Below are 13,038 nucleotides of genomic sequence, written 5' to 3'. Positions count from 1 at the left end.
CCTTATTAAGCATCACTTCCAAGGTGGCTTCATTGCTGGCTTGTGTGGAAATATCATTGATACGATCCTTATGTTCAAACACCTGTAAAAAGCAAGCAAAAATAATGTGACAATGATTTCTTGTGTTACTACTGTACTGTAAATCAGTTTGACTTCTAAATCTTTGGCTAAGACCAAATATATAAGAGTTAATATAAATAAAACAAAAAGAGAGAGAGGGTTAAAAGCCTTGTCTACACTATCAAACTTTATGTGACAAAAAAATGTGATGTGCACAGATGATGTCATATCACTACCATATTTGGGTATATCACTACCATATTTGGGCACATTTGTTGTCAAACTAGTTTGATAGTGTAGACAGAGCGTTATTAGTACTTACTTGCAATTCCAGTAGTTTTCCAAGAGAAAAGTTCTTTTCAATGAGAATATTCCTGCCGATGAGGTCCTGGATCTCTTTCCAATGTCTGGATCTAAGAGCTGGATTCCTCAGGGAAGAGATCACCGGCATTCCTCTCTTAAAGCTCACTACATTTTCTTTAAGAAGTGGAAGCACTTCATTGGCAGGAAGTCCTGAAAGAAAGTTTTTTTTTCTATTTATTTATTAATTTATTCAATTTCTACAATATACAATTCAAAGAAAAATACAAAACTAAATATAAAAGGCAAGGAAAGACCAAACAGGTTCTAAACACTTACTGTATGCTAGTTGGTCAACCCAGAACAGTGCACAGAAATAAATACAAAAATTACATTTTGGTAATTAAAAACTAGGCTAAGTGACTACCAATGTACACAAAGCATCATACTTCATATCATAGATATTATAGGGAACTATAATATCTCTATGCATAAGTATATGGAATAAGAAAAATATTATCACAGCAGTTTACAAAGGCCCAGATGACAGGTATTGATATACAGTACAACATGATTGTAAAATGGCTATACAGGAAGGTAGAGAGATGAATATAATTTTAGCAATAGTTTTCTACTACAAAATATATAAACTTACCTTTCTCAAGCATAAAAACTGTTTGTGTAAACTTGTTAACGTTTTTCTGTACATTATCCACTCGGAGTTTATCGAACTGAGTTAGCGTCCACTCCTCCACAAGACTTGCCCATTCACTGGTTGATTCCCAAAGTAAGCTACGTAGCTGAAGGTCCCTCTCAAGCTCGGACAGGTCAACCAGGACTTGCTGGGCACTGATACTGCTGTCATACTTGCTATACAAACTTTCACTGGAAAATAAATTGATTTTAAATAACTGTTTTGTATTCAAAAGTCTTAACGCAGTGATCTGGATGTAACAACTGTTTTATCTCAGCCCCAAAGGTTCATTTGTTTCTATCAGCTGCCACCAAACATAGCTCTGTCTGGGCAAACACCCTACTTTTCAGAAAGATGCACTTCGGTTACACACAACATCAATATTAAAATGACATAATTTAATGATGAAATATATGAAAATGATGAGGTGCAAACTATTTTACTTTCTCAACATTGGCCACTACATTGATATTTATATTAGAAATTATAACAACCGCCAAAACCAGTTGAAAATAACTTCATTGAACTTACTCTGGAATATAGCCATGAACTTTCTTCTGATTAGATATTGAACTACCAAATCGATCTTGATAACTGGCATAACTTCTGGCTTTTGTGGTCAGAGCCCCGATTTGATCATTCAAAAGCTTTAATCTTTCTAGAGCAACAATCCCAAGCGTGTCGGAGCTAAGCAATGCTGGTGCGTTCACTCGGTTCCGCATCTCAAATGCCTCAGCATGCAGTTTCTGAATGTGTATTTTTAGGTCATCAGTAAATTTGGAGACATTTTCATCTTTTCTCGCTTCACATGCTATGATTGTACTCTGGAAATTGAACAAGGTAAAGTGTTTAATGTGAAATCTGGTATGATTGTTTTCTGTCTTCTCTTGCTATCATTGTACTTTGTAGATTGAGTAAAGAGTATTTTTCAAATGAGTTCAATTGTTCTTTACTTCCACACACACACCACTCACATATACACAGAAGATGCATAGTTTAAGATCTGTGTTACACATAGCACAAGCTACAGTAATATGCTAATTAAGTACAAAGCAAGCCAAGGACATTGTAAAAGAAACTAGCTACATAAATTAGAAAACAAACATGTCGTCATCCAAACCTTTAAATGCTGAAAACTTGGCATAAGAGTCTGATAAAGAGCAAGTTCCTCTGGAGCAACATAGACACCAAACTCATTAGCAATGGTGAACAGTTTGGTTACCACGATGTACTCCTGCTCAAGCATAGGTAATTCAGTGCTGATACGTCCAAGAAATGACAAATGCTCAACAAACTCTTCTACTGTCTTCGGCCTGTGGTCTAACTTTTTTGATGAACTCTACAATTTGGAAAATTAAAGGTTTTTTAAATTATAATACTGGTATTGAGTGCTTGATAAACCAGTAAAGAAAGTTATTATTTTTCTTTAGAACTACACTAAAAATATGTCTGTTTATTTGGAAGTCTGGTATTCTGAATGTGTTTTTAATGGTAAAAGGAAATTTGGGACTTTTTGGGCCTCAAGATGAGTCCAGTATTAGGAGAATCAACTGTACTTGCAATAATGTATAGTATACACTATTACATACAGGAAAACAAAAGAAATCATATCTTTTTTGTTATCATCTTTAATGTCAGAATTTGTAAATAAAAGTTATGAAACTTGAAATTAGCTGTTGTCAGTAAATAATACCTTTACAATCTGCATAAGATTCTCATTTCTTTTGTTACAAATGACTGGCAATTTCTGTTGAACTGCTTTCATCACCTTAGTGGGATATGGAATGCAATCTTCTTGGAATTGTAAGCTTTCCACATGGATCATCCCTTTACGCTTTATCTTAGTCATGTCCTTAATTAACTGAATCTGGAATTTAAAAACAAAAAATTAAGAATATTTTTTATTTAACAACCTTTTACAAGTTCAACATTTCATGTGTTAGGAGAATTGGTGACCTATGACCTGACTATCGTGCTTTATTCTTACTAAAAAACTATGTATTTACCATTTCGGAGTGTGATGCAAGAATTCGATGAAATTCATCTGTTGACCATTCTTTACGCTTCATCGATTTTTCAACATCTATGTGCCGTGACCTTTCAACCATCTCACAATAATCTTGAAAATCCTGATATTTAAAAAAAAAGGGTTTTTTTTGTTTTTAGAGCATCTAAAGCTATGTCTACACATCAAACTTTATATGACAAAATGTGATGTGCCCATATATGGACATGATGATGTCATATCATAACATATTTGGGTATATCACACGTTTTTTGTAACCTGATAAAATCTTTATCCTGATCAAATTTACTGAAAACCAACCTCAGCATAATCGGTCACAACATCAAGATTTTCAGCCACAATTTGAAGTGTGTTAGTTACCATCCTTTGATAATCTGGATCCTCTCCAAATAACAGCTCCAAGTCAGGCCAAGGACGGCTCAGTTCCCTCTGAGCCTCCTCTTCTTCTTTATCAATGGACAGCTTAAGGTCATAACAGGGTGGGAGCCAGAATACGGCTAGATGAGGTTCACGCTGTAAAGCTTCAACTTGGCCTAAATGAACCAAAAAATAGCATTAATTATATGAGAATGAATGTCCCAGCTCTTGCTTTCCAATCAAATGTTTCGTAGTTAATAAGGAGCTTCTGATTTTAGATGACCTATGACCTATGTATATAGCATCGCCATTGGTTACCTGGACCTAGGATCAACAAACTGTGTTGAGGAATCTATTAAGGAATCATGTCAGCTCTCTATTTATGTAATTGGGCAAGATCGTGTGACTAGTAGAATCTCATACAAGTGACATCAACACATTGCAATGACCTAAGAATTTCATTCTTTCTACAAGTAGTATACAGTGCATCTTAACTCCAACTCCTACTGACAATGTTTGACCCGTTTACACGGGTAATTTCTTATCATCAGTCACTTACCAACAGCATGTTCAAAACCGGCAATGATCCCCTGAATTTTAGAAATGAACTCCGAATGCGAGGGCAGCAAACTAATATGAACCTTTGACCTGTCAGCAATTTCAACCTCCTTATGACTACTGTAAAATAACACAAAACGTTAATTTAACTTTGTTTGAATAACAGCTTTATCCAGCTGCCATTCGGGCACTGAATGCTTGGCAGTATACTGTACGAGATGATGTGACACTTTCTAATTGTATCCAAGAGCAAACATAATTTCTATGTATATTTTATATCCAAATGACAATAAATGGAAGTCATTTTCCACTGATGAATAAATGAATTAATGAATCTACAATTGTGCATAAGCAATTTTTTAAATCATGTTGTTTACCTTTCTGGATAAGCTAACGTATCTTCCTCTTCTTCATTCAGAGAATTAGTTCCATCACTCTCGTAATCTTGTTCTTCATCTCCACTTTCTTCTTCTCCTTCTTTGTATACAAATAAACAGATATTCAATTAAACTCAAGATTAAGAACTGTACTAACCTTTACCATGTATTAAATAAAAGAACAACATTTTATACAAAACAGTAACTCTGTCTACAATATCAAACTTTATGACAAAAAAATGTGATGTGCCCATATATGCACACGATGATGTCATATCATTACCATATTTGAGCATATCACTACCACATTTGGGCAGTTTGATAGTGCAGACAGAGCTTAAGAGCAACTAACCCATATCACTGTCAGATGCATGGTCTTGCTCTACAAATGTTACACTCTTTTTTAGAGGAGATTTAAGCGATCTTTCTTCAGATGTGCTTGAGTAGGAACCTCCATGTCTGGATGAAAGAACAACATACATAGTCAGTATTTATGTTAAGATTTGAAATCAATGTCACAGTTGGTATTGGTCCAATCGTTTGTCTTCTAAAAGTTTGATTCATAAAAATAAAAAAGAGTGTATAAATTGTATTGAACTTACGACCCTGTAGGTGTGCAGGTCACAGGTACATTCAGCATTAGCTGTAACTGAAATACAGGTTCCGGCGGCATCTCAACAAACTCCTGTTCCTTTATCTCTTCTAGAATCTAAAAATAATAATAATCAAACATAGGTAGAGTAGAAAGTAATTACTGAGTAACTTGTTGCATATTTAAAAAATGGAGAATCAAGTATACTGTACCTTATCTATTGCATTCTGTGCTTTTTTGGTCTCATCTGTTTGAAGTTTTGCTTTTTTTGCTCGATTTCGTTTTGCTTTAGGTAAACAAAAATTAGTTTAATATCAGCACTTCTGATAAATAATAAATATATATTATCAATATCATAAGGTTCTCCAATCTGATATTCTGTTTACATGAATCAATTGAAATCAAAGCATCTACCTATTCCATCAGGATTGCTCTCGTCTTCTTCAATGCCGATTCCTGTGTCTAATGACGTCTGAAAAAAATCTTTTAAGGTCGTTACTGCGTTCTTAACGAGTCTCCTTAATAAGTTAAGAATGAGGTAGTCAGCAGCCCGGAGAAACTTAGACAAACGGGCTAACACATTACGCCACTGAGCAATCTGTGTGTATGTCGGACCATTGTCTACAAGGAAAACATAATGTTACCTAAATTTAAAATTTGTTACAAACAAAGCTTTTTCTTGTGGTACAGTTGATACATTTCGCTCATACATATTACAATATAAATAATACAAATACTGAAAACTAAAGCTCTGTCTACACTATCAAACTTGATGTGACAAAAAAATGTGCACATATATGAACAAGATGATGTCATATCACTACCATATACGTCACATTTGTTGTCACATAAAGTTTAACAGCATGCTACCAATGAGCAAAACGATCATACTTTTCCCCTCCAATCGCGTGACTAATTACAGGACGATATAACATTTTGTTGCCGATTTCATTCACTCAGTATTTAGTTTAGATTGCGTTGCGTTCAGTTCAATGCGAACGTACATCTAGGGGAAGCCCCGAAAAAAGCGCAAAATGTAATGCTTATTATAGCTAAATATTTATTTACATCAATTTGTTGAAGAAATTAAATATATAAATAGGTATTGATACAGTTGGGTGGGTGACCTAAAAAAAAAATCGGTTGCTATAATGTATACTACAGCACACAGATACCACAGTTAGTGTTTATTATTAACATATCCTCTATGATGTTGATCTGTAGGTAACCACGGCATTCCATTTTTGACGTATACACTTTTATTTATGCTTGCTGACTGCCAGCGATCTAAACAATAGGTAGGCATACGCGGTTGTATGGCGGTATTCTTTGTACGAATCGTACGATACACGCGTCAATATCTTGTTACATCCAGGGACCAAAATGCGCTTCAGGTGAAAATAGGCTATTCATTTCGCAACGCAAGCAGCAACGGCAATGGTGACCTCTAAATAAAAAGTAAATTAGCACGGCGCTGAAACAATGTGTTTTAATCAAAAGTGAAAGTACTTTACTCTTTTTTACGCTTTTTTCCCAATTTTTCTTTCCTTATGGTAGGATACATTTTTTTTCCCAGATTTGTAGGGGGGGCGTGCGGAGGGTGCGCCCCCCCCCCCCCTGGATCCGCCACTGAACAGTGTAGACAGAGCTTAAGAAAGCTTGTAGACAAAATATTACTGACCTTTATCTTTTTTCTTCTTCAGTAGATCTGCACTTGACACTCTTTTCATTAAAGGTCCTGAGTGAGGCTGGAAGTTGTACTTAACACCTTCCATTTCAGCTACTTTCTGTCATAAGAAAATGCACATTATTCTATACTACATGTCTCCTCAATAGGGCCAGTGTTAAGGAGGGGTTATACTGTTATATCTACTACAGTACAGTAATAAACTTACCACACAGCATTCCCAGCAAACTTTCACAATCTTTGACCTCATCTTGAGCAGACCATTCAAAGCCTCATCACATTGTTCAGCTTGCTTAACGCAGAATTGATCCAAGTTCATAGTCGTTCGCTGATCAATGTTAAGTAGCGAAATGGTTTTATCCGACACATTAATGGCTAGTTGACTACTTGACGCTGCTGTCTCACACTGGGCCTGGATGTGTAGTAAGCATCGCTGTAACAGCTCATTTGCAGTGAATAGCTCCCTCACCATTGTATCTCTGTTAAGATTTATAATATAAAAGAAAGCATTTTAGTTCAACTGAGCTATCAAGTGTTATTGAATTATTGAAATATTGGAATTTGTTTCTTCAATTCAACAATTTCTAAAAAGAAACTTACTTGCGATTTGTCATTTTCAAGCCACGAACATTTTTCTTCCAAACTGTAAATGCTTTCCACATCCTGCAAAAACATTTTGAATAAATATTTAATTTTCCTTTTATTTATTTCACCATAATATTTAACAATAATATTACATACACTTTTTGCAACTTAAAAACAGTAAGAACTGATAAAGAAAACCATATAATAATAATAATAACTAAAAAGCCACTCCGAGAGTGCATACCTCCGCCTACTGTAAAATTCTCCTACATAAGATTTCTCCGGGAAAAAATATATATATATATTTGTGTGTGTCTTAATGCTGTATGTGATTTAGGCTAATTTCACTACAAGCATGTGTATGCAAGTTTGGTGTAATGGTTATGTAACAATCCTTTCAATTAACAATAGCTTCAGTTGACTAACAATAGAACAGCAACACGAAAATCAAACAAGTGAATTTGAAAAGAAATAGGTTTTTTAAACTACTCGCATCAAAAAAGGTGTACATTAAATCAAATTATGTTTTAAAATTACAAATCACAAATTATAACTCTGTCTATTGTACAAAAATGAAGTTTTTTGGACAACAAAAAATTTTGGTAAAGATCTTGTAATTACTTTTTGAGTAATCCTGCTAACAAACAAACAGACAGACAAACAAACAGACTAGCCCTCGCGCATAGCGCGATACTTGGCCAAATCAAAATTGGCCTCCTGACATTGACCCAATTTTCACCAAAAGTGTGTGTCTTATGCTGTGTGATTTAGGATAATTTCACTACAATCATCTGTATACGTGTTTGGTGTACAGGTTATGTAACCAGCCTTTCAACGAACAATAGCTTCAGTCGGCTAACAATAGAACAGCAACGCGAAAAACACACGGGTGAATTTGAAAAGAAATAGGTTTTGTAAACTACTCGCATCAAAAAACCTCTATATTAAATCTAATTAAGTTTTAAAATTACAAATCACAAATTATAACTCTTGCCTCTTGTACAAAAATGAAGTTTTTTGGACAAGTAGTTCTCGAGAAAATGCAATTTAAGTTTACTTGTTAATTTAAGACTGCTCACCGGCTTTTGATAATTCTGTCCTATCTTTTAACACTAGCAGGTCTGAAAACAATTTTTAAAAGTGGTCCAGAATTGGAACCGTGGTCCAGATTTCAACCAAAATTGGGCGGTGTCGTCCTTGCACCAGGTGACATGTGTGGTAGTAATTTGGAGTCATTCAAATCAAAACTGTGAGCGGTAGAGTGATGACAAACAAACAGGCCAATTTTCAATTTGGCCAAGTAACAAACACACAAACCAAACAGATCAACATACTTGGCCAATTTTCAATTTGGCCAAGTAACAAACAAACTAGCCCTCGCGCATAGCGCGATACTTTGCCAAATCAAAATTGGCCTCCTAAACACACTTGACCCGATTTTCACCAAAAGTGTGTGTCTTAATGCTGTGTGATTTAGGCTAATTTCACTACAATCCTGTGTATACAGGAAAATTTTGTCCTATCTCTTAACACTAGCAGGTCTGAACAAATTTCTAAAAAGTGTTCCAGAATTGGGACCGTGGTCCGGATTTTCACCAAAATTGGGCAGTGACGTCCTTGCACCAGCGGACATGTATGGCAGTAATTTGGATTTATTGGAATCAAAATTGTGAGCGCTAGAGTGATGACAAACAAACAAACACACACACACACAAACCGCACCGATCAACATACTTGGCCAATTTTCAATTTGGCCAAGTAACAAACACACACGATCGATTACATATACCTCCTTGGCGGAGGTCAATAAATGGGTGTGTCAAAGTGTCAATGCTTAACAAAACAAATAAGGTGAGCAGCCTTAAAGTAAGCAACAGTATTACTACAGTATTCTAAATTAAGTTCTAAATGTATTTACCTAAATTTAACAAACACAGGAAGGTTGTACACTGCTTTGAACAGCCTTCTTTCATTCAACCATTGCAAGATTGGTGTTAGCTCTAAGTATTCCTTGCCATCTTCATCCTCAATATGCTACACATTTAAAAAAAAAATAATTGGGTAAGAAATGAAGTTAGTAATTAGGTCATGGGTAAACTGGTTTTAACCAGTTATTTAAAAATAACTAGCTGTACACATATAATGATGAAAACATGAGAATTAAAAATTTGATTACTAGGACCCGTTCAGACAAACACCATGTCTGAGCAGGTCTGCTAATAATTAGCTGCTGTACCAACCTAAAGCTCTGTCTACACTATCAAACTCGTAGTAATATGACATCATCGTCATATCCATATATGGGCACATCACATTTTGTTGTCACATAAAGTTTGAGCTTAATAGGTTTCAACAGATGTCTTGCAACTACAAATGAAGTATTTAATACAGAATTACTAACCATACCAACTGACGTAGCACTTGCTGTCAAATACAATTTGGAGGATCGGCCCTCTTCAGTTGACACAAAATCCAAGTCATAAGGTGTGTACCGCCCTCTAGGATTGTTACGCTCTGTTGGAAGACCATAAACAAATTCTCCGGTATCTTCTAGAATATTTGATGGTTCAATTTCTGGTTCCTGCAAACAAAAGTAAAAATGTTATGTTGTAGAGCTGGAGTCGAACACATATTCACCAATAAATAGCCTACTGAGATGTTTAACTATAAACAAATACTATATATACATACATTTTGAGTTTCATTTTCCGCTTTTGGTTCTAAAGCAGTGACCTTGTCTTTAACCCCCACACCATGACGTGGTAACTTCATGGTCAATCCAATCTTCTTTCGCATCTTCACAATGTGGAATACAACGTCTTTTGGCCCAACATCTAATAAATTATATTATTGGAATAATTAATAGATTGGAAGCTGGTTTATTTAAAAGCAAGTGTATACAACAAAAAATAATTACTACGAGCCATTTTTAAGGCCATTAATGTTCTTGACTTTAAACATTTTCAATAACAGATTATAATTTAATGGAACCTAAAGCTCTGTCTAAACTATAAAACTTTATGTGACAAAAAAAATGTGATGTGCCCATATATGGACATGATGATGTCATATCACTACAATATTTGGGCACACCACTCTTTTTTGTCAAACTAGTTTCATAGTGTAGACAGAGCTTTACACATACCAAGATGGTCCAACACCACTAGTCTTGAATTAAACTTTTCTTGTAAAACAGTTTCATGTGACGTAACTGATGCATCGTCCTCCTCGTCATCAAGATTAATACTTTGACTGTCTTCAGCTGTGATGACACTCTCCGCCTTCTTATCAGGGGTTACGGGTGATACATCTGTTGGCTTTACATTCTGATTACCGTCAACACTAGCCTCATCATTACTGCAAAATAATATAACCATACAACAGTCAATAAGACTTTATTAGGTCATTAATATCAGGACAAAGACAACTAATTGTTTTTAAAGACCCCTTCCCTGCAATTTTGGACGTTTTTTGGAAAATAATACATATATATCACTTTAAAAACATTAAACCATGTCATTCCTTGTCTTAAATGTACGTTTTATGGTAAATTATGATAAAAAGTGAGAAACAATGCACTACCTAAGTAGCTCGCGGCGATCGACCTCTCGTGGACGGTCTTAGGCCTAGCCTAGCTAGGCTTAGTTTTGTAGGCCTAGCTGGTAAACATCGGTAACGTACGAACATCGTACGCTAGCTATATACCTAGCCTGACGTTGTATAGTTGCTGCATTAATTGTCTTTCTATTTTTGCCAGACTCCGTTGATACAAATTGAGGGAAAACCCGGTATTTTCGCTGAAAAGTTAGGAGTCTTCCATTTGTTTTGGCCTCACGATCGATCGAAAAGTGGGCGAATTACAGGTGAAAAACAAAAATATCAATCCGCGCGCAATGCATTTTGGGATTTATAGCGGGCCGCTATAATTATTAGAATCGACTTATTTTTCACATTTTTAACCGTTTAAAGACGAAAAAAGTTATCGCAATAGGACCATATAGTATTATTTTTACATTAAATATAGTTTGTGATCTTAAATTAGATCTAAAAAACGTAGGGAAGGGGGCTTTAAATAAGAAGAATAAAAGTTAGTAAAAGTTGGTGGCAGCTAAACAATTCTCAATACAGAGTACAATTTGTAACTTAATTAAAACCTAAACTGTTGCTACCTTTTCTCTATACCATCTCTTAATTCAATCTCCCTACTCTTCTTCTTTTCTCTCTGCTGTTTGAGACGATTTTGATCTTCTTTGAAAAAGGTTGTCCTAAATGCTGCTCTTCGGTTTGGTCTTCCAGTCGGTGGGCTAGGTATAACACTCGAAACCTTTAACACAAAAAGCAAAACCTTTTTAATATTTTGTGCAAAAACTTTTGTTGAGAAGTTCCCTTATTTTGAGAGTGTAATTTTACCAGTTTATTGACAGTGTACGTAATATGCCGAATATTTTACCTGTGGTTTTCCGCCCAGCCTCAGGCTCCGGAAGACTTGTGCGTCTTCTGGTCGATCATACAATCTACTTTTCAGGTCAAGTGGCCTTCTAACAGGTTGGTTTTGCTCAATTGGATGTGCAAATTTAACTGGATTTGATGAATTTGTTTTTATTCCATTGTTCGTTTTCGTCCTGTTTTTTGTATTTAGGTGGCCTACACTACCAGTGTCTTGATCTGCCATCTCTTATAATTCATTCATCTGAAATTTTAAGAAGCATGAAGACAATATTTACATAGTCCAAATATAGTAGCCCTTCCCTGAACGGTGTCAATTTATTTCAAAATGGTAGCATAATAAATCAATTTGCAATACAATGAATATCATAATAGAGTTTTAAAAAAAAAGAAAAAAAAAATGCCCTTTCTCCCCTGAAAATTATTCAGATTTTGACGCTAAAAAGTAAATTTTTACAGTATATTTTGTATTTGACCTAAGTCGAAGCTGGGCCTAGCCTAAAGCTAGTAGTAGTTAAAACCCCTCTACTCTACCTATACCCTACTATGCTATAAGGGAATCATAGGCCTAGGGTTAGCCCATGCCCTATTTCTATAGGTCAAGCAGTGCCAGGCCAGGCAGGGGGGCCTCACTCACGGCCTACTAGGCCTAGCCTCCTCCTAGTAGTAGTCTCCTAGCTAGAGTAGGCCTAGGCCTAGCCTAGTTAGATAGGGATTGATTCCCCTTTCAATCAAGTTAAAATATAATATACTTTGTTATAACATATAGAAATATCTGTCATGATACATTAATTAATTCAGACGTCGTCTTTTTTATTTTAGCTTGTCAATCCTATAGCAACCAGTGTTTAATTGATGTTCTATTTCTCCGAAAATAAGATACGCCGATGATGTATTTAAACATACATCTTCATAAAAAAATGAATTAATAATCTTATAAAGTTCAAACAAATAAATAAACACAAGTAAAAATCTAAATTTATATTTTTAATTGTGAAATGTGATATTTTGTGCGTTAAAAATCAATTTAAAATGAACACAGAATTGGCGTTCCATATAAAATGGCTAATTTCAATCATTTAATACGAACGGTCACCGTGTTGATAGAGAATCGTACATATAGCTCACTGAAAAATAGAGGGCGATGTTAAATTTGAACTGTTTACCTTTTATTTTGAAAACAAAAACAAAGAGGGTGTGAACGTTAGAGAAGATCAGGTGAAAAAAACTATCTATTGAATTCTCTTTATTTATAAAATCTAATCATTGGTTATTTATATATTAAAACAAAAATTATGATTACTGTCTCTAGCTAGTAGTAGGCCTAGCTAGGCCTAGGCTAGGCCTAAAGTTTAG

General features: G+C 35.1%; 1 protein-coding gene across 2 annotated transcripts in view; it reads right to left on the bottom strand.

Moving 5' to 3' along the window:
* Window positions 1-11,995, bottom strand: part of LOC144852416 (dynein axonemal heavy chain 6-like) — a 41,107-nt gene extending 29,112 nt beyond the window's left edge. The window contains exons 1-23 of one of the 2 annotated variants that reach the window (XM_078710203.1): window positions 11,687-11,995; window positions 11,406-11,560; window positions 10,382-10,593; window positions 9,928-10,070; window positions 9,638-9,817; window positions 9,155-9,270; window positions 7,252-7,314; window positions 6,860-7,130; window positions 6,646-6,751; window positions 5,379-5,585; window positions 5,177-5,250; window positions 4,975-5,081; window positions 4,725-4,831; window positions 4,373-4,472; window positions 3,997-4,115; window positions 3,381-3,613; window positions 3,061-3,183; window positions 2,748-2,921; window positions 2,175-2,393; window positions 1,586-1,878; window positions 1,016-1,245; window positions 383-573; window positions 2-82 (exon numbers count right to left, since the gene is read on the bottom strand). In XM_078710203.1, the coding sequence (XP_078566329.1) occupies window positions 2-82; window positions 383-573; window positions 1,016-1,245; window positions 1,586-1,878; window positions 2,175-2,393; window positions 2,748-2,921; window positions 3,061-3,183; window positions 3,381-3,613; window positions 3,997-4,115; window positions 4,373-4,472; window positions 4,725-4,831; window positions 4,975-5,081; window positions 5,177-5,250; window positions 5,379-5,585; window positions 6,646-6,751; window positions 6,860-7,130; window positions 7,252-7,314; window positions 9,155-9,270; window positions 9,638-9,817; window positions 9,928-10,070; window positions 10,382-10,593; window positions 11,406-11,560; window positions 11,687-11,908 (3,726 nt within the window). In that variant the 5' untranslated portion in view covers window positions 11,909-11,995. The remainder of the gene's footprint in view (window position 1; window positions 83-382; window positions 574-1,015; window positions 1,246-1,585; window positions 1,879-2,174; window positions 2,394-2,747; window positions 2,922-3,060; window positions 3,184-3,380; window positions 3,614-3,996; window positions 4,116-4,372; window positions 4,473-4,724; window positions 4,832-4,974; window positions 5,082-5,176; window positions 5,251-5,378; window positions 5,586-6,645; window positions 6,752-6,859; window positions 7,131-7,251; window positions 7,315-9,154; window positions 9,271-9,637; window positions 9,818-9,927; window positions 10,071-10,381; window positions 10,594-11,405; window positions 11,561-11,686) is intronic. The other variant, XM_078710204.1, reaches the window with a different exon arrangement.
* Window positions 11,996-13,038: the final 1,043 nt, after the last annotated feature.

The sequence above is a fragment of the Antedon bifida genome, chromosome 9 (assembly GCF_963402885.1).
Source record: "Antedon bifida chromosome 9, ecAntBifi1.1, whole genome shotgun sequence".
Lineage (NCBI taxonomy): Eukaryota > Metazoa > Echinodermata > Crinoidea > Comatulida > Antedonidae > Antedon > Antedon bifida.
Note: the sequence above shows the minus strand (reverse complement) of the source record. Positions and strands in the feature narration are given on the sequence as shown.